The sequence below is a fragment of the Ammospiza nelsoni genome, chromosome 4 (assembly GCF_027579445.1).
Source record: "Ammospiza nelsoni isolate bAmmNel1 chromosome 4, bAmmNel1.pri, whole genome shotgun sequence".
NCBI lineage: Eukaryota > Metazoa > Chordata > Aves > Passeriformes > Passerellidae > Ammospiza > Ammospiza nelsoni.
In genome coordinates, this window is record NC_080636.1 from 1,768,645 (window position 1) to 1,792,871 (window position 24,227).

A 24,227-nucleotide genomic window follows, 5' to 3' on the forward strand; every position below is an offset into this window, starting at 1 on the left:
AAAGAGCAGGAGCAAGTGGTTGAAGTCTTGTTTTATTCAGCTGACAAAGTGGCAAATGATTAATGGCAGGTTACAAACATTATTTTGGTTCGATCACAAGCCCACTTGGTAAGATGGGGAAACATTAATTCTTACACAAATTGTAGGGAAGCTTCCTGAAGTTGGTTGTCATGACAACTCAAAACCAACAAAAATACAACAGATGGTGAAATTAAATACAGTGCAAGGAAACAAGACGGTACCCGTGCTTTGATTTACTGCTTCCAGCCCCTGCCAACAGCTCTGTTTGAACCCTCAGGAGATGGTGGGATTTCTGTCTGGCCCAGAACAGCTGAACTGCCTCCAAAGCTCCAATCCTAGCTCACTGCACCTGAGTTGTTCCCAACCCCACAGCACTGGCGTACGCTGTCAAGATATCCACGATCTGTTTGGTTTCCAGGGTCATGCGCGCCTCCGTGAGCCAGTCGTGCGCCACCCTCCTGGACTCCCCTCGTAACTGGTTGACGAATTTGGCCGCCAGCTCCAGGTCTCCGTGCTCGATGCAGTAGGAGGCGTAAGACAGTAACTTAAACGTGTCGAGGTCGTCGGGGCTGAGCTCGGCCGGCGGCTTCAGCTGCTGGGGGTGGAACACCAGCAGCGACTGCAGGTAGGACAGGAAGTACTGGTACAGGCTGTTCCTGGTCTCGTCGATCATGGCCACTCGCTTTGCCAGTTTTTGGACCGTGTGGAAGCGCGCTCTGAGCGCCTCCTCGCTGTACACGCCCCGCGTCAGCGACTCCTGCGGCAGGGCCGCCGTTAAGGCTTCCGTGAAGGCGTTGTCGGCGCAGCTGGCCTTGATGGCCTTCACCGCGCTGCCCAGGGGCTCCGTGGGACTGTCCCCCGTGCCTGACCTCATGCAGTACTTGAGCGCTTCCACCGAGAGCCACAGCTGATGGGCCTTCCTGGCCTGCTCCTCTGCTACTGCGTGACCTGCAAGGGAAGCCAAGAAGGGGCTCTCAGTTGGGCACAAATGCCTTTGACAACAAGCAGCAAGAGCCATCCCTCTGCACCCTCTGCTTTCCAAAGCAGCCGCCACCTCAGCACGTGCTCTAAAGCAAGTCTGTCCTGTGATGGTGTTCGCAGGGGTCTTAGGATGAGGGAAGAGACGAGGATCTGACTCCATGTTTCAGAAGGCTTGATTTATTATTTTATGTTATACATTATATTAAAACTATACTAAAAGAATAGAAGAAAGGATTCAATCAGAAAGCTGGCTAAGAATAGAAAAAGAATGATAACAAAGGTTTGTGACTGACTGAGACAGTCTGGACAGCTGGACTGTGACTGGCCATCAATTAAAAACAACCACATGAGACCAATCACAGATGCACCTGTTGCATTCCACAGCAGCAGATAATCAATGTTTGCATTTTGTTCCTGAGGCCTCTCAGCTTCTCAGGCGAAAAAATTGTACGGAAAGGATTTTTCATAAAACATGTCTGTGACCCTGTCCCACAGCTTACAGCCAAACAAGACAACTTTTGGAAGAACCACCTTGGACTTTGCTCATCTGGGATTTGCTGGTGTAAACTACATGCCTAAGCCTGGGTTTAGATGCCCAAGTTTGGGCAAGGGGCATTTGGGGAACACAGTCCTTAAAGAAAGAGGAATTCAGTGCTCACTCTCAACTGCTTGCTCAATTCCCTTCAGCCTGGCATAGGCAGTGTTTATATCCAAGGTGAAGTTGTCAAGCTGTTCCTGAGTAAGGCGTCTGAACTGCATCTCCTGTTCGCTGAGCTTCTCTGATAGGTTCTGAAACAGTGCAATACAAGCAACAGAAACAGCAGGTTAATAACATTTACCTTATTTTAAAGACATTTCTAGAAATCTGTTGTCCTTGTTAGGGCCAATGCATACAGTATTATACAATATACCAAATACAATATACCAGTAAGAAACCTTATTGAGGTGAATTTAACATTTACTGCACTTGTGTCAAACATTTACCACCTATAGCAAAAGCTTTTCAGACAAGTCTGAATAAAACCTACACACTGAGGCACTCTGTATCACCTCAAGGTAAGCATGCTTCCCTCCCCAGCTCCCATTTCCATTCCCTGGAACACGTTTCAAAATCTTGTCATATGAAACCTGTGCGTTGCAAGGGTTTGAATATCTCTAATTCCCCTGGGGACTCCTCCCCGTTACCTGCTCAAATTCCACTTTTAGATCCTGCTCCTGGATCTTCAGGACGTCTCTGAGGTGGTCGGTGTGGGCGGCAGCCTGGCGCCGCAGCTGGGTCCGCATTTCGTTCTCCATCACCTCCCGCACCTCCTCCACCTGCACACACAGGAGGGTGCAATGCAGCAGCACTGCTCAGCTGTGTCACACAGGAGGGTGCAATGCAGCAGCACTGCTCAGCTGTGTCACACAGGGTGTGAAGCACCAGCACTGCTCAGCTGTGTCACACAGGGTGTGATGCAGCAGCACTGCTCAGCTGTGTCACACAGGAGGGTGCAATGCAGCAGCACTGCTCAGCTGTGTCACACAGGGTGTGAAGCACCAGCACTGCTCAGCTGTGTCACACAGGAGGGTGTAATGCACCAGCACTGCTCAGCTGTGTCACACAGGGTGCAATGCACCAGCACTGCTCAGCTGTGTCACACAGGAGGGTGCAATGCACCAGCACTGCTCAGCTGTGTCACACAGGGTGTGATGCAGCAGCACTGCTCAGCTGTGTCACACAGGAGGGTGCAATGCAGCAGCACTGCTCAGCTGTGTCACACAGGGTGCAATGCACCAGCACTGCTCAGCTGTGTCACACAGGGTGCAATGCACCAGCACTGCTCAGCTGTGTCACACAGGAGGGTGTAATGCACCAGCACTGCTCAGCTGTGTCACACAGGGTGTGATGCAGCAGCACTGCTCAGCTGTGTCACACAGGGTGTGATGCACAAGCAGTGCTCAGCTGTGTCACACACTGCCACAGCATCACAGCAGTGACTACTGAGGCTCTGTGTCAGAGCAGTGGCACTGACAGAGCCTCTCTTTCAGCTTAAAGACCTGCTGAGGTCCAGTTTTACAGCTGAGCTTTTTCCTAGGCATTTTAAGGAATAGATTTGTGATTCACCATGTGAGTAACTGCTGGTTACTCAGTAGGCACTTAGTGCAGCTACTGAAGTAGTATATAAAAAATACAATAACATGTCAAACACTCAAACACTTTTGGAGGCTGGTCTATAAGTGAGCTCCCAAACCCAAGAGACTTTACCTTTTCCCTTCATAGCCCGGTAATGGCCACACAAGGTCAGATCAAACACTGAAATTCTTCTCAGTGAGGGTGGTGATGCACTGGCACAGACTGCCCAGAGATGCTGTGGCTGCCCCAACCCCTTCCCAAGATCATGTTCAATAGGGCTTGGAGCAGCCTGGGCTAGTGGAAGCTGTCCTTGCCCATGGCAGAGGGTTGGAACAAGGTGATCTTGAAGATCCCTTCTAACCCAAATAATTTTAGAATTTCTTTTGACCCAGTAATCCTATCTCCAACAGGAGCTAAGTAACTTCTCGAAGTCATTCCCTGTCAGGGAATTCTAACTTTGTAGCAGTTTCCTTGCTCAACATCTCCTGACAGAACAAGAGGACACAGTCTCAAGCTGTCAGGGCAGGTATAGGTTAGATACCAGGAAGAAAGTTTTCACCGAAAGAATAATAAAGTACTGGAATGCTCTTCCCAGGGAGGTGGTGGAATCACCATCTCTGGATGTGTTTAAACAAAGACTGGACATGGCACTTGGTGCTACAGTCTAGTTGAGGTGTGAGGGCATATGTTGGGCTCAATGACCTCAGAGTCTCTTCCAAGCTCATGATTCTGTGATTCTGTGATTCCTTTTCATGTTTAGCTTGGGAGTCACCCATGTGAAGTCTCTCACTACCCAGAACATCCCAGATGTCCCTCTGGCCTTTTCCATTAACTCCTCTACCTTCTTTTTGACCCAAAGATTTAACCAGGTGCTTTTTGACCCAAAGGTTTAACCAGGTGTTTTGGCCACTTTACCTTCTTCTCTTGTTCTAATTCAATCTCGCTTTTGTGACGCTCCAGCGCTTTGGCCACGGCTGCCTCAAACGCTTTTTTATCCTCGAGTTTCTGTTTCTCCAGGGCGGCCTCGATGTGCTGCTGCTCGCGCACGCGCTGCTCGGCCAGCTCGCGGTTCAGCTGCTCGATGCGCCGGTGCGCGTGCGCGATCAGCGAGTTCAGGTCATCGCTGGACAGCTGGCCAGCTGAAGGGAACACAGGCGTGAGGGAGGGCAGGGGAGCAGAGGGAAGCTGCTGCAGGGCCCCCGCCTCCCACCTGAGGGGTTACTGCCCAGTGAGCCCGTTCTAGGGAAGGGCTCTGAGCACTTCGAGCCCTTGGCCTGCGCTAATGCCCACCTGAGACCCCTCTCTGAACTGTATTTTCATTCCAGGGGAGAAATTATCTTGGCTTCTTCCAAATTACTCCCAGCTGTAATTTACACTTCCATATCCATGTCGCACTCAGAGACTGTCAACAGCTCTGTCATTTCTTGGGTTTTACACCACCACATATTTTCCCCTCTGCCAGCACACAGAGCAGCAGGGAATGCCACTGTGAGGGACAGACAGAATGACATTTTCTCTTCACCAGTCCTCCAGATGAACTGCTCCTAATCAGATTCCTTACCCCAGATTGTACCTTTCAGGTTTGGCTACTCAGAGGGCAGCACAATTCACAACCACACTGTACCTGGGACAGGAGGACCCAAGCTAACCCTGCAGCATTTGGTCACCTGAGAAGGGCTTTATGAAATGCTGCAGCTCATTTTGCACTGCCTGCCAGCTAAATCATCTGTATGGAAAGCTGGGACTAGTTGGGAAAGCATTCCTGCAGGGTTTAAAACAAGCAACATTGCACAGTCCCTCAGTCAGCTTGTATTGAGTGCTGGCACAGGGGGACTTGGAGCAGTGGTCTCACTGTCCAGCAGGAAAGCTGACCAGCAGCACCAAGCTCAGCTGCTGGGTGTAGCAGTGTTACAAAAAGATCCATTTGTGGTTTAAGCCAAGTGTGCAACATGACTGGAAGGGGTCCCAAGGCATACCTCAGCCTGCAGTGTTCTAGGAATGCCACATTTCACCCTTTGTTGATAACTGCCTATAACTTAAAGCCATGCCCCCACACAAACATAAAGAGAAGAGATGTAACTTTCAAGGGACAAGAAAAAGTGACAGTAACTCACCTAAGTCAGTTATCTCTGCAACAGAAAGAAGTTGGAAAAGTTAGTGCACATTCACTACAGCAAGGCAGTCATGCAAAAGTAAAATAGAAAACTAAGAGCTTATCTACAGTGACCTAAACATGAGACCAAGTCCTTAGGAACTCAGGAAGAACAGCATGTGCAGTATAAAAGTCTCTGTGTTACAGGCAAGGTATAGCCCAAGACACCCCAACCACTAAAACCACCCTTGGAAACCCACAGATGGACACTTGAGTTCAGCCAAAGCAAGGAACAGAAGTTTGAAGTAGGAAAGTGCAACAGGACACTGGAAATTTTAGCCTGACGTGTCTAGGGTCTTACAAACAGAAGTAGTTGGTCAGGAAACAAAATCCCCAGTGGCAGTGAGAGTCAGGGACCCCAACAATCTGTCCCATTCAGCAAGTCACACCAGTAAGAAATGGGGCACATGGAAGCCACCAGGAGCTTCCCTTTCCTCCCACAGAGGGGCAGTGATCACAAAACCCAAGATTTTGTCCTGTGCAAGGAAAGACAGCTCCATCCCCAGGGAGCCTAAATAATTTGGTTTTTTTTCCAGAACTAATAACACTCCAAAAGCAAATTCCACAAACAATTTGTTAATTTCAGTTATTTTCCCCACATACACTGGGGGTGAGGTTGGCTGTTTTTTAAATGAAAACTGACTATTCCAAAGGTCTGGTGTATTCATTTAGCCAGGAAAATTATTTTGTGGACTAAGGTCCACATTCCAAAAGCGTAAAGTAGCATTAAGAAAATCTGTTGTAATTTACTTTAAGAAAAATATTAAGGCAATACTGACACCATTTTTTTCAAATGACAGTTACCACTTCTATAAAAAAATCTCTAGATTTTTTAGAAATAGAGCCTTAACTGCTGCCTCTGAACACATCAGCCAGAAAAGTCTGAGAGCACTTAGCTCATTTATGTTAAACCCTGACTGGAAATATCTGGAAATCTGGGGGTTTTGAGGAATGAATTTTTTTTAACTACCTCAGACAGTAATTATTCCACACGTGGGTTCCTGCAGGAGCTCACCCACAGCAATGGTGAACACACAGAATTCACCTCCTGCAGCTCTGCTTTAAAATGAAGGCAGCTAAGGAGAGCAGGAGCAGCTGTGGCAAGGAGTGTGCAGGGAGCAGTGCTGGGCTGAGCTGACTGCTCACTGCTGCTGTGCACCGCTGGCTCCTGCTACAGGTGTGTTACTGTGTCAGGTCACAAATAAAATGTACTGGGGCAGGCAGGGTATAAACAATGAAACCTCTCCCTTTCAGTGATGATGTAGAAAATTCAGGAAGTTCTCTATCACCCTGTAACAACAGTGTTTTATAATACCTCTAATCACAGAGTCAACCAAGTATTTGATTACTGATTAACATCAGATTTGACTGAAATCTCAAATGATCTGACTTCCTTCCTAAAATACCAGGGTGGGGAGAGATGTTCATACAACCAATATGACATTTATCATACAAGAGCTATGTTTTGTGATCCTTCCCATACTGATTCTCTTCACAACACCTGCTTTAGATTATTTAACTGAGTTGTGAAATCATTTTCAGTTCAGACCAACCAAATACTGTGAACATTTAAAAACTGGGATGGTGGACATTGAGTGGTCATGCACAACACACCACAGTGCTACAAGCACAAGGTGACCCCTCTCCAATGGCACTTACTCATCCCCTTCCAGCCAGGCTTCACGTCAGGGGTGATGCTGTCCAGCTCCTTCTGGAACTCCTCTCTGGCTTTGATCACCAGCTCGTGGTACTGAGCCACAATCTTGGCCTCAGACTGTGCTGCCTGCACCTGGAACAAGCAAGGGTGAGATTCATTTGTTTTTCAAGGCAAGAATTGAAATTGAAGGCACAAATCATTTAAAGCCAAGCTCTGGGATACTGGCACATATCAACCCCCAGCCCAAACAAGGCAAACTCACCTGGGAGAGCACCAAAGCCCATCCTGTGATATTAAACCTCTCTTACACAATAATTATTTGCTGGAAGTTTAACTAATCCATTTTCTTTTACAGGCTCACAGTAACCACACAGCCAGTCTGTAGCCTGGACAGGACCAAGAATACCTTGAATTCAGTTTATATCCTAAACATCTCCAGCTCCTTCTCTCTGCTCACAGCCATCACACAGGCCTAGTAAGCCATGCCTGTGATTGCTGCCATCCTCAGTGAGTTCTGACGTTCCCACTATCAGGCTACATTCACTCCAAACACACCTGATGAATTACCAGCTGTCCTGCAAAGGGAGATAAACTTCACCTTTACATTTCCTTCCCAGTCTTCTGTGCAAAGTGATTTACCACCAAGTCATTAGCACACACTGAACTTCTCCCTAACCTTGTGGTAAATTACCTCGGAGTCAAGTGAAGAATTACAAGAACAGAAAGGACTGGGACCATCAAGACACCCGGAGGCTCTTTCAAGACAGAGCTCAAGTGCTCATGAAGATCTTGCCATGACTGATTACTGGCAGTATAACCAGCTCAAAGCCACAAGAGGATGGATTAACAGTTCACAATGCCCTGGAGTGGTCACAGCACTGAGCCTGTCTGAGCTCACAAAGTGTCAGGACAACACTCTCAGGAACAGGATGGGATTCTTGGGGTGTCCTGTGCTGGACCAGGAGTTGGACTCAATGATCCTGGTGTGTCCCTTCAAACTCAGCACATTCTGCGAGTCCATGAAATATCTCACTCCCTGCAGAGGAATGGGTGGTCTGCACAAGCTGCCAAGGAGCCCCCACTCTGGAGGCAATTATAAACAGTCTGAACAAGCCTTACCTTTTTCACCACATTGTCCAAGTCCACAATCATATGATGGAGATTTTCTTCTGCAGCAACAATGTGAGGTTTGGCTCCTGCCAGCTGAGACTTCTTGGCATTCTCGATGACACACTTTGTCTTCTCTAACTCCTCTCTGAAAAGAGAAACAGCTGCTAAGTGTAACACAGACAGGGCTTATCACCCAAAGAAAATTTACTTTATGTTGTTGGTATTCACTGGAACAACTACTGGGTAACTCTACTGGTGCTTCCTATCTACCAACACTAAGATGCTTTGACTAAGGATTACTTTTTTCCCACAGCCTGAAACCTAAAGATGTCAGTGTGGCTATTCCATGTAAAATGACAATTATTTATACTGCAATTAGTACTCAGGATTTAGCTGGAGGGAAGATGGAAGTTCACTGGAAGGAGTTAGTATTAGTAAAACTAGAATTAGAGATTAAAATTAGGTTAGAATTATACAGAAGACATTTCCAGCACGTAACAGCAGCAAGGAAACATTTTTCATATAGATGGCTTACGCTTGCAGAAGTGTTTTGGACATGGTGACTGGTGGAGATTAATGAGGATGGGAGAGAATTTATAGGGCTCTGTAAAGATAATTATGGGTTTTTGTAATTAGGAAAGAAATGCTTTCCTCTAGCACAATTAGAAATCAAGGAAAAAGTGAAAAAATGTTCCTTTTCCAAATCCATTCAAACCAAGGGAGGTTTCCAATGACCTCATTAGAATAAGGAACAAGCTTTAAAATAAGTAAATTAAGAAAATAAATAAAAGCAAAGATATCCAGTAGAGCAATAGAGAATGAAAGCTGCTGCATGTGGGGTTTGCATTAGCTTTGTTTTAACAATGAAACCTCAATTACACTCCCACTAATTTCAGTCAGCCCAGCAGCATCAAAGACAGGAGAAGTTTATAATGTGATAGCAGCCATGCAGCTTCAAGGATGACATTGCCCTCCCAGCCTTACAAGCATCAAAGGGTTTCCAAATTTATTTCTAAGCTCACTGCAAGGGCATCTTGGAGATACTGTTTGTCATTTTATTGCTGCTCCTTCCGTGCCCATAGGCCACACTCAGAGCACATCTACAGACCCCAGGGTATGAGCAATGCTGCCATCCAGAATTCAAGTTTTTTTTAGCCATGTGCTCAGTAAAAATCAAATTGCTTAAAAGCAATCCTGTGGACACAGGGAACTGCCAAAGGATACTGCAAGGTTAAAATTTTTCATTACAACTAAAAGAAGTTGGTGATGTTGCTGACTCAATACACAGAGTGCAGTCATGGACTCATCCTCAAACAGTTTGGGTTGGAGGGGACTTTAGAGATCATCTCATCCCACCCCAAGCCATGGATAGGGACACCTTCCACTGGAACAGGTCACTCAGGGCCCCATCCAACCTGGCCTGGAACACCTGGAACACAGAGATGGGGCAGCCACAGCTTCTCCAGGCAAACTGTGCCAGGGCCTCACCACTCTCACAGGGAAGAATTTCTTCCTAATTTCCAATCTAAATCTGCCCTCTGTCAGTTGAAGCCATTCCCCCTTGCTCTGCCTTTGTAAAAAGTCCCTCCCCAGCTCTCTTGTATCCCATTTAGGTGCTGGGGTGCTTAAAGGTCTCCCCAGAACTTTCTCTTCTCCAGACTGAAGAAGAGATTTACAATACATTTATTATTAACAAAATTATTCAACAATAATACTAAAAGGACTGTGGGGTTTTTTTTTTCATCTTACTTGAACTTACCAACACTCTCTGTTAGTACTAAGGAGATAAGTAAGTTCTTAAAAAGAACAGGACTGTTTCAGACTCTCTGGTAGAGGGAGGTTTTTGTGCACAGGCACCCAAGGTTAGCACGTGTCAAATTAAAATGCTCGTGATAATGAGTTGATTTGGCACAAACAGGTCATTCAATATGAACACAGGTGGCTCCATACTTTCTAGAAACTCAGCTCTCACATGAGCAATGTAACTTTTTACCCCAAGACTTAAATCCAGCAACTCACTTGGCTTTCAGGAGGGCATCAGCAGCTTCATCCACGGCTCTCCTGCGGTCCTTGAGCGCCTCCTCCAGCGTGCGCCACTGCGAGGATTTCTGCCCGCAAGCACCCTGGGGAGCACAGACCCTCATGAGGTCACTGCAATCCCTGAGCAAGGGTTACCCACAGTGGGAGCCTTCCCCCAGCACCCTGGGGAGCACAGACCCTCATGAGGTCACTGCAATCCCTGAGCAAGGGTTACCCACAGTGGGAGCCTTCCCCCAGCACCCTGGGGAGCACAGACCCTCATGAGGTCATGGCAATCACTGAACAAGGGTTACCCACAGTGGGAGCCTTCCCCCAGCACCCTGGGGAGCACAGACCCTCATGAGGTCATGGCAATCACTGAACAAGGGTTACCCACACTGGGAGCCTTCCCCCAGCACCCTGGGGAGCACAGACCCTCATGAGGTCACTGCAATCACTGAACAAGGGTTACCCACAGTGGGAGCCTTCCCCCAGCACCCTGGGGAGCACAGACCCTCATGAGGTCATGGCAATCACTGAACAAGGGTTACCCACACTGGGAGCCTTCCCCCAGCACCCTGGGGAGCACAGACCCTCATGAGGTCACTGCAATCACTGAACAAGGGTTACCCACAGTGGGAGCCTTCCCCCAGCACCCTGGGGAGCACAGACCCTCATGAGGTCACTGCAATCCCTGAGCAAGGGTTACTCACAGTGGGAGCCTTCCCCCAGCACCCTGGGGAGCACAGACCCCTCGTGAGGTCACTGCAATCCCTGAGCAAGGGTTACCCACACTGGGAGCCTGATCACTGAACACTTCCCTCAAACTGAGCACCATTCTTGTGTTTTTCAACAGCACAGCTGGAAGCTTTACAAGTGATGTTTCTCTTCCAACATTTTGTTTTGATTTTGTTTGATACTGAATGGGTTTTCTTCCTGAGCCACAGAGCTTTATTCACCCAGAAAAGCTTACATGAGAATCACTGTATGGTGCACAACCTATAGTGGGGAAATCGCCACATGTTTTACAATACTTTAATATTTTAAATTGCTTTTAAACTTAATACTTAGAGTACCATAATACTTTAAAGTTGATTTTAAGTTTAGTTATTAAGCTTAAAAGTAATCTCTTAAGGCAGTTACTTTACTAACTACTAGATTAAGTCTTGAGTGCTTGGTTGCTTGCCCATGTCCCTGCTAATTGATTAACAAGTGAATTTTATCTCTGCTCCAGAACTGAATGGGCAGTGGCAGACCCACACAAACTCTGGCATGAGCACACCACAAGTGTTATCACTTGTACATCCCCTTCCACTTTCCTGACAAGAAACAAACAAAAATCCAGCAAGAGGATGTTGGAAAAGGAAAAAAGCTCAATGGAATTATTGGGGTGGACAGCATGATCTTAACTAGGTAAAGCATCTTGGGAATTAAAATAAAATTAATTAAAATACAGTGTGAAAATTATTAATGTCTTAACTTGAATTTTCTTCTTGCAAAAAGAAAATAGAGGAGTTGGAAAAAAACCCCAAACAACAAAATTCAAAATCACTGTATTATTTGACTATACCACCTTTCACAAGTGGAAAGGTGAGTTAAAACTGTGATAAAGGCATTTATAGAAGAGATTCTAAGTTTATTTTTAATTCAGATCGAAGTTTTGCTGAACCAAATGAAAAATAAAAATTGTCCCCACTTGTCCAATTTACCTCAGAATCATCCATGGCATCCTTCAGGATTTGGGAATGGGCATTCACTGCTTGCACAGCTGACTGCTGAGCAGTGATAGCCTGAAGGGTCACACGAGCAGTTGCGTTTAGGGCTCCTTCTAGAGTTGCAGCAAGGGCTGGGAAAAAAAGTTAAGTCAATTAAACCATAAAGAAAAGAACTTTACAAATTAGTAAAATTACATGTTACAGCTTCTAAGTCTCTTAAATTGTTTTCTATGATCTGAAAGGGCTGGGCAGTTTGGGAATTAAACAGCAGCCCACAGAAGATCACCAAAATGCTCTCCTCATTTAGAGCAGAGGTACTGAGGAGAGCAGAACACCAACCAGGGGAAACCTCTCCCATGTGACTGCAGGGGGTGCAGGTTTATCCCATGTTCACTTGTTCTAATGGTTCTGGAAACAAATTTTCATGTCTTCCTTGAACCCTGAAGTCTATTCCAACCTCAATTTTTCCATAGTTCTTCAATTCTCAGTTATTTATGAGTGGGTGGAAGAAGCTTCACCACCACTCCACATCCAAGAGATGTGTAAAGATCTTAGGATCATAAAGCCAGTGCAATTGCACAGTTCTGTCCCATGTAACACACACAGGGACAGTGCCAGTGTGCACTCACCTGATACCTTCTCTTGCTCCTCTTTGTCTTGCTGGGCAAGCCGGGCAGCAACTTCTTCTGGTGGCCGCTCTTTTACAGCATGGGAAGCTTCGTGTTGTTTTCCTGTTCAGAAGTAATAAAAGAGTCAAACTGCTTACGTGGAGAGTCCAAATTAGTGTACAGAGGTTACTTGTAGGGAAGTAGCTTTATCAAAACTGATTTTTGTAGTTGGTATCACTTTGTAGATTTGACTTCTGCTCAAAACCATGCTGGAACTACCTGAAGAACCTTTATATCCATAACCACAAAGGCCAGTCTCACAACTCAAAGTCAAGGGCATGGACACCTCACATTCATCTGGAGATTTTCCACTGTCTAGTTACAAAATTACACAAGACTCACAAGTCAAAGGCAAAGCAAGAAGTGAGAAACATTTACAGAGCCAAGGTTAAATTCCAAGTAAATCTCCCTTCTTGCTTTTTCTCAGTTCTCCTCTGGCATGCTTACAGAGCCCAACCAAAACAATGAAGGATGAGTGAGAAAGCTATGGTGGATCACAATTACACTCCTTGCCTACAACCACTTAAAATGCCTTTAAGAGTGAGAATTGACCTAATTAACACTCTCAAGATCAACAGCAAGTTGCATCTGAACTGAGGAGAGAGCCCAGAGCTCTCAGCCTCAAGCTGCAGCAAAACCAATCAGGTCACCTGAATAATGCTGATGTTACTCTGCAGCGTGTACATATCCCTGGCATGCTTTCTATGAAATGTTCATAACTAATGAATTAATATAATCTAATCTCATCTGGAAGAGACCATCATCTCAAGGCTGGTGTCTCTTGTGGAGTTTAACAATAAACACAGTTTCCTCACTGGGCAGAGATGCCCTACTGAACAGCAACCACAAAGCCACCAGGAGCAGAGGCAAACTGCAATGTGCAAGTTCAGCTCTGCACAAAGGCAGGCTCTGCTCTCGTGCTCACATCCACACCTGTCCCAGGCATCTGCAGCTCTCACTGTGCCCAAAATCTATTAACACACAATGGAAGTTTTCTACACAAGGCACAGAAACTCACACCTTTCAACACTGACAAATACCAACACAGAAGCAAAATGCATGCACACAAAGCTAGAGGATTTGCGTTTTCTTCATTGTATTCACAAGGTTTTTGTCACCTTCTTCAGTCTGTATCTCCGGAGCTGGCACCGACACAGCTACCCCTGTTGCAGAGATGATCTGTGCTGCAGCCTTGCCTGCTGTTAAACACAGTTGCAGAACACAGCAGTTAGTACAGCTGGGGAGATGGGCTCCATGTGCCACAGCACCTTCAGCCAGGGCCTGCTGAGCTGCTGAGGAGGGGTTAAACCAAAGCTGCTGGGAGAGGGGGCCCAGGAAAAGGGAACCTCACTTCATGGAGACATGGTGGGATGGCAGCTGTGACTGGAGGGCTGGAATGGAAGGATGAAGGCTCTTTAGGAAGGCCTGGCAGGGCAGACAAGGAGTGCAATCATCCTCTTTGTCAACGAAAACTGGAGTGCATGGAGCTCTGCCTGGGAATGGATGAGGAGCCAACCAAGAGTTTATGGGTCAGGATTAGAGGGAGGGCAGGGACGGGTGACATTACACTGGGGGTCTGCTACAGGCTGCCTGAGCAGCATGACAGAGCAGATGAGACCCTCCAGTGAGGGAGCAGCATTGCTGAACAAGGGAAGAGCAAGGGACATCATCTCCCTGGATTTCAGAAATTTGCATTGTCATTTGCCACTGTCCTGCATGACATCCTTATCTCTAAACTGGAGAGACATGGATCTGATGGATGAACCACTCTGTAGATAGGGCACTGGCTGGATGGCTGTGCTCAAGGAGTTGTGGTCAATGGCTCAATGTCCAGTGGACACCAGTGATTAGTGTGTCCCTCAGGGTCACTGTTGGGACCAGGACTGTTAAACACCTTTGTTAGTGACCTGGGCAGTGGGACTGAGGCACCCTGTGCCAGGTTTGCTGATGACATCCAGCTGAGCTGTGCAGTCACACGCTGGAGGGAAGGGATGTTCATCCACAGGGACCCGGACAGGCTCCAGAGGTGGGACTGTGTGAGCCCCATGAAGCTCAACAGGACCAAGTGCAACATCCTGCACCTGGGCTGGGGCAAGTCCAAGCACAAACACAGGCTGGGGGAGAATGGATAAAGAACAGCCCCAGGAGAAGGATTTGGGGTCCTGGTGGGCGAGGGGCTCAACAAGACCTTGTCATGTGCACAGGCAGTCCAGAAAGCACCTGTCCTGGCTGGAGCCCCAGCAGTGTGGGCAGCAGGTCAAGGGAGGAGATTCTGCCCCTCTGCTCTGCTCTGGTGAGGCCCCACCTGCACTTCTGCATCCACCCCTGGGCCCCCACTCAAGGAGGACGTGGAGCTGATGGAGCCAGTCCAGAGGGGGCCACAAAGATGCTCAGAGGGCTGGAGCCCCTCTGCTGTGGGGACAGGCTGGGAGAGCTGGGGGTGTTCAGCCTGGAGAAGGCTCCAGGGACACTTTCAGTTACCTTCCAGTTCCTACATGAGAGCTGGAGATGCTCTTCTACAAGGGCATGGAGTGACAGGACAAGGGGGAAGGGCTTCACACTGACAGAGGGCAGGGTTTAGGAAGAAATTCTTTGCTGTGAGGGCAGTGTGGCACTGGACCAGGCTGCCCAGAGAAGCTGTGGCTGCCCCATCCCTGGAAGTGCTCATGGCCAGGTTGGATGGACTTTTGGGTCTAGTGGAAAGTGTGCTTGCCCTTGGCAGGGGGTTGAAATTAGATGATTTTTAAGCTCTCTTCCAAACCATTCCATGCTAAGTGCTATAATATAATAACAGGGCTATAAGACTTAATTTTTTCCTTTGTAGAAAAATATTAATTGGATATGGATGTTATTATTTCCAGAAGAAGATGATTTCCTGGATAAACAGCAACAAGATATTAGTTACACATACACAGAGCCATTAGATAAACATAAAAAGACATCACAAGTGCTCCTCTCTAAACAAGCTCCATTTGATCTGGCTTTACAATAGCCCACTAATTATCCACAATTAAGTATCTTGTGCTTTCAAGAACACCTGAAGTTCTCTTCCTGCTGAGTCATACACCTAAACTATGAAGATTACTAATTATTTATCTCAGATTCTAAATTGAATACATTTCTTTAAAAAAAACTAGGGGGAAAAAAAAGCTAAAGCCACTTAATGCAAATGTTATCACTTGGAAAGAAAAAAAAATTAATTCTAAGAAATTACAATATTTACCTTCAACCATTCAAAGGACAATTTTTATCTACTCTACCATATATGATACAGGATATCATTAGGTCATTTGCTCCTTTGTACATGACATTCTATAAATTTACCTCCTTTTTCCTCTGTAGGAGCAGGACATTCTGGTTTGCTTATCTGAGATTTGGGAGCAGGCTGTTTAGACTCTTTCATTACTTCTGCTACAGATGAGATCTTCAGTGGACCTTGTTGTATCTTGAAAAGTCAGAAATAAGAAATATCATCAGTTTTTCAAACAGCTTGGATTTCACCAATTCCAGTATAATGGAAAAGAACTTTCCCATATCCAGGTGTCTGTACCATAAATCTGAGCTTCAATGTGCAATTTGAAACAGCCATCCAATGCCTTGATTTTTAATTCAGAAGGAATTTTTACAATTTTCTCCTCTCCAAAAATGCAGGTAGAACTGTGGCAGTTTTCACTATAAAGAAATATTTATTAAATTATGCATAAAAACCAAATAGTTTCATGCCCCAAATATTCCAAGCACTTCTGAGTGTGTTGAATGCAGAAACCCTAAGTTTGGCTCCACTGATTTCCTTTTGAAAGGCCTCAGATGCTGATGGTTGGGGCACATAAGCACTCAAACACAGAGTATTGTGGCATTTTATGATATTAATCCCTTAATATCCATTGTGGAAAGCCACAAGGTAAAAATAAAACCATCTGAGTCAGAGCCATGACTGGGGAGTTGATAACTCTACTGATCAATCTGGTTTGCAAATTCCCTGGGAGGCACCAAGAGCTTGGATGATAACACAAACTGCAGCTAAAACAAGAAGAGAGAAATTTTGTTGACTGATATTCCTCCACTTATTAAGAACAGGTTTCTTAAAATTCAATTAAAAATATTTTGAGTTTGCTGAAAGCCAAATGGCTTCTGAAAGCTCAAAAAATCCATGGCTAGAGCAGATTTTCAGTATTCTCGATTACTGGGAAGGGTTTCCTTTCACATGGAGGAGCAGAGAAACTTCCAGGTTTCAATTTCCAGAGTTGTGCCAAAGGCAGTATCAGATTTTCCCTTCTCCAGGGTAGTGCCACTAAGATGTCAAAGTATGATGCTTATGCCTGGCTCTGTATCATTCAAATCTTTATTTATTCAAGAATGTTCTCAGTTTTCTTTGAAATAACTTCATTTAGAGTAAGTTTTGTAATTCTGCTACACCACTAACTACAGCAAGCCTCCAGTAAAGCAGTTAAATTCCAGCCTGACACCTGCCTCTCTCTCTCCCCATTTTATTTTTGAGTACAAGCAGAGCAGCTATTCAGTTGGGATTCTATTAGATTATTTTACTGTAAATAAAAATAAGTTTTACAACCCACACACCACAATCATGAGATGGCAATGGGAAATGTACTTTTGCAGCACCAAGTAGGAACTCAATTTGTAATTATTAAACCTTAATTTAAGGAATCTTAATTCTTTAACTTTTTTAATTCTTAGCACAAAGCAAAATTAACCAGAAACCTAAGTGCAGACACTCTTTAAAAACCAGAGAAATGGATGGGAGACACTTACTGGTTTCTTTGGCACTGGTGTGCTGGAAGGTGCAGGGCCAAGTGCCATCTGGAAGAGTTTGTCAGAGTAGGGAATGGCCTTCTCCACGCTGTCCCGGAACTGTCTGTCATAGCTGGCATACAGGACAGTTCCACCTATCCCTCCACCCACAAACAGCAGGCCTGCACCAATGACTTTGCCCACGGAAACACTGAGGAGGAAAGAAGAGTGAAAGGGGTGTAAATTACATAAATAAATAAATTACATTATATGGCATACATCAAACACTTTGTGAGTCTTCAGCTTACAGCTGGGGACCACCTCTGTTCCAGAACCTGCTTTAAATCACCTTCAGCCTGGTACAACACTGCTTAGCAACTAACCCAAAGTAAGATGCCAACCTGTTGAAGTGAGGGGGAGAACGACCATCCTATAATGCATCGAACTCCAAATTTATTGATCGATCAGTCACTTTAAATAACAGTGTTAATTAACTTCATGCATATTCCAAAATACAGCTTTATGATAGGCTAACAGAGAAAACTCTAACCACTCCTTTTGTTTTACAATACCGTTGATTGTTTACATCAAACAAAATCAGTGTTCTCACTGTGATACGAACGGTTCTCAAAACTTCCATAACTGTTCCCAGGGTGCCATCTTTTCCCAGAGAGGATGTTACCTTTGTTATGGGAAGACTGCCTGAGAACTTTATTGTTTATACAATGATGCCTGAGAGAGACTAATTGTTTATAGAAGTCAGGCTGGAAACTGCTTTGAAACTGCTTCACAGCTACCTGTTACTTTTCTCTCAGCTGCATGGCTTCGTGGCCTTTTTCCTCAAGCCATGCCTGAACTAAACTCCCGACACCAACCCACAACTTCCATGGTAAATACTGATCATCTACATTTTCTTCATCTAAATCTGACTGAACCAAACAAGGAACACACCCCATGAGAACAGGATTGAGTCCACACAGAAACCCCACTGCCAGGAGCCTGCTGTCCTGTGAAACCAAGGAGCAGCCCCCCTGTTGGTGAATGCAGAACCAGTCCCGCCCCAGAGCCCCTTACGTACCCGGAGTCCCCGTGCTGGGTGGCATATCCGCGGTGCGGCCGCGATGGACGGAGCGAGGCTGGCACACAGCAGCTGTTCTGTGGGGAGAGGGCAGGGTCAGCAGGGACACAGGGATCATCTCCCTCCAACAGCAGCACTGGCAGGGTCAGCAGGGACACAGGGACACATCTCCCTAAAACAGCAGCACTGGCAGGGTCAGCAGGGACACAGGGACACAGGGATCATCTCCCTAAAACAGCAGCACTGGGGGAAGGCAGGGACACAGGGATCATCTCCCTAAAACAGCAGCACTGGCAGGGTCAGCAGGGACACGGGGACACATCTCCCTAGACCAGCAGCACTGGGGGGACACAGGGACACAGGGACACATCTCCCTACAACAGCAGCTCTGGGAGGGTCAGGGACACATCTCCCTAGAACAGCAGCACTGGGGGGAGGCAGGGACACAGGGACACAGGGACACAGGGACACAGGGACACAGGGACACAGGGACACAGGGACACATCTCCCTAGAACAGCAGCACTGGGGGAAGGCAGGGACACAGGGACACAGGGACACAGGGACACAGGGACACGGGGACACGGGGACACGGGGACACAGGGACACAGGGACACAGGGACACATCTCCCTAGAACAGCAGCACTGGGGGGAGGCAGGGACACAGGGACACAGGGACACAGGGACACATCTCCCTAGAACAGCAGCACTGGGGGAAGGCAGGGACACAGGGACACAGGGACACGGGGACACAGGGACACAGGGACACAGGGACACGGGGACATGGGGACACAGGGACACATCTCCCTAGACCAGCAGCACTGGGCTCACTGGCTCCATTGCCCCAGCCTCAGTGTCTCTCTAGGACAGCTGTATGACCAACATACAACGTTGGACTCTTTTCTGGGAACACGTGCAGCTTCCAGGTTCAGGGCTTTTTAAAAAGTCATGAAATTCTTTGAAAAATGAATTGAAAATTTGAAAAATGAGAAGCAATAAACCCCAACCCCAGTATCTTTCTGCATTTATTTCGCTGATTTATGTGCTGGGCCGTACAACTGGGTTAATTTCAGATGCATTTCAATCTCACATACTAAGACAGCTCAGTGTGAATGGAGCAGAACACAACAGCTGTTTAAATGCTTAAAACTACTTTTAATTCTTAAGATATACAAACAATTCTCCTTAAACTCCCAAACTACTTTTAATTCTTAAGATACACAAGCAATTCTCATTAACCTTCCAAACCCAGACCACTACTTTAAAAGAATTAATAACACGTACACTTTCCAGACAGACATCACATTATAATATAAATTAAATTAGTATATGAAAAGTGATATTTTATTATATTCTACTTGATAAGATCCACATTACCAAGATTTTTATCTTCTCTGAAGGACTGGTTAAGCTACTCTAAGCCTACAGAAGAAAACACACTGTTGGCCTCAGAGGTTTTTTCCCCACATGGGAATTACTAACACAGGACTCATGAGAAATCAAAGTACAAGGCACAAGAAGAACTCTTCCCACAGCTGAGGTATTTTGACCAACAGGGAATTTTTTTTCTTTAAAAAAGAAAAAACTGGGAGATGCTTCACTACAACCTAATCCCAGGAGACAAGTTTCTCTATTTCCTTTAGCACGTGGCAATAACATGCACAGCTCTTGTGGTTTAGGTCCTGTCCCTGTCCAACAGCACAGACAGGAAAAGGCAGGAACACTGCATTCTTATTCTTTCCACAAAGGCAGCCAAAACATTTTTAATTAGCAGCAGGAGCACATGAACAGCAGGAGGAAACCTGCTCCTCTTACCCCTGAGACCTCCAGGAGCCCTCACTGTGGGTGGTTTTCTGCATTGTGATGGACAGAAAGGGCAACAAAATAATAAATATATTCTGTAACATTTTTGATTTTCTGACTTGACTGCTCCAGGAGCACTTCCTGAGCTTCACTGCTCCATTCAAGGGGAATTTCATTAATAAAAAAGCCTCACAAATCATTTGGTTACCAACTTCTGAACCTCCCTACCACAAATGATTTTGTTAACTTCTGAATGTGCTCCTGACTCTCAGCATGTCCCTGTTACACCATGAAGCACAGGAGGAGCAAATAATCCAAAATTATACATACAGCTGAATCCAGTAATTTATATTTCAGCATTTATATTTCATACACCAGGAGGATTTTTTTGGAGGGATTATTGATTTTAGTCCAGATGATCTTTTGAGGTCTCTTCTAAACCGGACTGCTCTAGAATTAGCCAAATCCTCATTTCTATTAATTTTTCATGCAGATGAGAGGAACCAAAACACAGGCCCTCCATCTCTGGGACTCTCACACATGTAGCAATGGCAGCACTCTAAATTAAACCCAAAACAAGCCCTCATTAACTCCATCTTTCAAGTCACTGCAACAAATTGCCACAGCTGGCCAGTGGAACAGCAAATAAAAATCTCTAAGTACCCATGTCTTATGAATAGAAGCCAAATTTTTCCTCCCTCACATCCAAATACACTAATACCTCCAAAAATCACTGATTTTTTTAAAAAATCCATTTTTAAATAAGTACTGCTGTCTTTTGACCACCACAATAATATTGCTTGTATTTGCTGTACCACCATAATATGGAAATTAGCAGGTCATTTCTAATCTCCCCTTTGCAAAATTGCCAGGACTTTGTAAATTTTCAGACCCTTGTCATTTATTTGTAATAATGCCTCAAAGAATTTTGGAGAAATTCATCACACATGCTTTGCTGTGCCCTTCAAAAGGCAGAAATAAATGACTTTCTGCCCTGCAGAAGACAGAAAATTCTTTGGATGAGGCAGCATGGACACAGCAAGGATGCCCACAGCAAGGGCACTGCAAGGCAGCTGTTTCTATTTCTTCCTCCTCCTCCCTCAGCTCTACATGATTTTTGTTTCACTCAACTTTTAAATAGTTATTATTTTGCATTCATTTCCTACTATTTAATCACCACAAGAATCACTTAGCAGGGCACATCACACCTTCACTCTGGTTAATATTATGAGCCCCAGTGATTTAAGGACATTTAAGGATATCCAAGTGAGCTCACTCTGGCACAGTGCTCAGGGCAAGAGCAGCACGGCAGAACATCATTAAACAAATTAAATCTGCCCTGCAGGTTTATACTTTATGTGTAATTTCAAATAACCACAGCCAGGACACACCATCCTCTGCTCACTCAGCTCCAGCTCAATGTCCCTTAGGCACCAGGCTCGAGTGTCCTGATCCAGAATTTTGGAACTGATTTGTGCACTTCAACACAGAGAGCAAACCAGAAACTTCAGAGAGGTTTTTCTTCATTAAGACAGAGATTGGGTACAACAGGGACATCTCACCACAGAACTCTGACTTCCCATCATTCAGGACTTCTGCCAAATATCACACACTTTTACTAAAAGCCCTGTTCATTTCACAGGAAACTTCATAAATACTTCAAGAGAAAAGTCTCTCTGCAGCACTGCACATGTAGCAGAAAACATTTCTGAAAGTGATAAACATCCCCTTCTCTCAAAGCCACTTCAATTGTTACAAGTTTAGTGCTGCTCCACACATAGAGCTCACAGAATGAATAAAGAGTTCACAGAAAGAATGAAAGTAGGAAAAAATGAATAACAGGAAAGAGGGAAGGAAAGAATGAATAAAGTTTTCCCAGTCTCCACCACCAACTCTCTGGTACAGATAACAAACTTCAGAGAGTGCTGCGTGTTTTGCGGAGAAAAGAAGAAACCTCACAACTTTATAAAAGTTGTAAAGCCCGGTATGTTTATTCCCCCAACAAGGCATGCGTGCCTCTGAAGACCTCGGGTCTTCTTTTATCCCCCTTCCAAATGCATATGCATACAGTTTCACAATAAGTTCATACATATTCATTCCGTGGGACATTTAGCACCAGTTCTTCTTTATCAAAGGAATTTCTAAGTCGGGGGCAAATCAACTTTGTGGTCTTTTCTGTTTTTCTTTCTCTGTCTCCTTGCTGTCTCGGCATGCGAGTTTTTCCTTCAGCTTTGGCCTCACAGACTTTTCACCTCTCTTAGACACTTCACCTAATTCAGAATGGATCTTTACTCTGTCTCATGCGGCATCTCTGTGTTTGCAGAGTTCGTAGGGATGAATTCTGCCCTGTGAGGGTGGCGTGGTGCTGCCCAGACAAACTGAGGATGTCCAATCCCTGGCAGTGCCCAAGGCCAAGCTGGCCAGGGCTTGGAGCAGCCTGGGACAGTGGGAGGTGTCCTTGCCCAGGGCAGGGGGTTTGCAATGAGAATCTTAAGGTCCTTTCCAAACCAGTCTGTGACTCTTTCACCAAATATTTATAGCCTGATGACCAACTTCCAGCTGCAAAGCACCACCCTGGCCGCTCTGGAGCTGTACACTCATTCCAGCCACATTCTGTTAAAGCCAAGCACATGCAAATAGCCTCAAGTGATAAATATCTGCCAAAGCCTGGTTTCTGTCTTCTCAGCTTCCAGATGAAACTTTCCACAGCCAGGCAAACCCAGAGCCTATTTCAGTGGCCATCAGGTGACCAAAGGGCTCTCCAGCCCTGGGGAGCAGCAGAGGAAATGCAGCTGCTGCAGCTTTAGAGGGTAAAACCTACAGCTTCTCCTTTGCTAAATCGTGTGAATAGAGGGTAATGAACACTGGCATGGAAAAAAGGATATAAAAGTGATCTAATCAGGTTATTTTTTATCAGGCAGCTCAAACACAATCTGGGGCCTTGGTAAAGGAGCCACCCTCACCTATAAATCCTCGTGGCTTCCTTAAGTTGGCCTACTGCTTTAAAAGGGCTCCAGAGCACATCACCATCCTTATCTCCGCTGATAAGGAGAGGCAAAGGTCCAGAACACACAGCACGAGTCCCAGGGGCTGCCCTCGGCCCCGCGCGCTGTGTGCCACTGTGCGGACAGAGGATCCCCTCACACAGGAGCGCTGCCATCGCTCGTGTCCCCGCGCTGCACACCGGGGCGGGCCGGTCCCGGCGCTCCGGGAGCCGGGCCCGGCGGGTTCCTGAGGGGCTGCGCGGGAGGGAGGCCGCGCCGGGGAAGGCAAGGTCACGTCCTTCCCGCCGGGGAGCGCCCGGCCGCCCATCCACGCCCCATCCGCGCGGGGCCGCCGGGCCGTGTGCGTCACCACAGAGCCCCCGCCGGCTCCGGGGCTATGCCCGCGGCTCCCCGCGCTGTCCCGGGCTGGGGGCCGGCAGCAGCGGAGCGGAGCTGTGGGCCCAGCGCGGCCATGGCGGCCAAGACTACAACCCCCAGCGAGCAACGCGCTCCCCGCCACGCCATTAAGGACTAAGAGTCCCGGCGTGCCTTGCGCTGCTGCTTCATTCCGTCCCGCGCTGTGCTGCCGCGGTGCACGCTGGGACTGGTAGTACTCCCCACCCACCAGCGCCCGCCCCCCGCCTCCGTTGGCGGCCGCGGCCGCCCGTCAAAGGCTGCGCAGCCAATCAGGGCCCGCGCGTGCGGAGTCATTCAGCGCGCGCCGAGCCACGGTCACAGGGATTCCTCCCTTCCCGCAGGCCTGGCCCGACCGCACCGGTCGCAGAGCTGGTCATAGCGGGAGTGGGTTGCGGGACTCCCCGGGGGAACGCTCACCTGCTTGGCCGCGGCGAGCCCCGCTCGGCGGCACGCCCGCAGCATGGCTCGGTGCGGCGGCCGGCACGGCCCGCGGGAAGGCGCCTTGCGCGGGTCCTGCCGGCGCCGCCTCCGTCCCCCCTTCAGCGGGCACTGCGCCTGCGCAGGCGCTCCCGCCCCGCCAGGGGGTGGCCGCGCGTGACGAGTCTCGCGTGGCCAATGGGAGGGCGGGCACGGGCCGCGCGACGCCGGCGAGGCGGGGTGGTGCCCGCGCGCGGGGGCGCGTGCGCCGAGCCGGGGTCGCGAACTCGGGCGGGGGCGGAACAGAATAAAATAAAATAAAAATCAAAATCACAGAATGGG

At 47.0% G+C, this 24,227-nt stretch overlaps 1 protein-coding gene across 4 annotated transcripts; it reads right to left on the reverse strand.

Annotated features, from left to right (window-relative positions):
- Positions 1 to 16: 16 nt before the first annotated feature.
- IMMT (inner membrane mitochondrial protein) lies at positions 17 to 24,009 on the reverse strand. 4 transcript variants are annotated; one of them, XM_059471461.1, is made up of 15 exons: positions 23,886 to 24,009; positions 18,267 to 18,343; positions 17,210 to 17,399; positions 15,764 to 15,884; positions 13,558 to 13,638; positions 12,401 to 12,502; positions 11,766 to 11,902; positions 10,057 to 10,160; positions 8,047 to 8,182; positions 6,930 to 7,059; positions 5,233 to 5,247; positions 4,034 to 4,257; positions 2,188 to 2,319; positions 1,662 to 1,791; positions 17 to 969 (listed from the first exon to the last, which is right to left on the reverse strand). In XM_059471461.1, exons 1-15 carry the CDS (start codon positions 23,928 to 23,930, stop codon positions 362 to 364), a joined length of 2,232 nt encoding a protein of 743 aa, XP_059327444.1. In that variant the 5' UTR covers positions 23,931 to 24,009; the 3' UTR covers positions 17 to 361. The 4 variants fall into 4 exon arrangements, with proteins under 4 accessions (XP_059327444.1, XP_059327446.1, XP_059327445.1 ...); XM_059471463.1 differs by lacking the exon at positions 13,558 to 13,638; XM_059471462.1 differs by lacking the exon at positions 5,233 to 5,247.
- Positions 24,010 to 24,227: the final 218 nt, after the last annotated feature.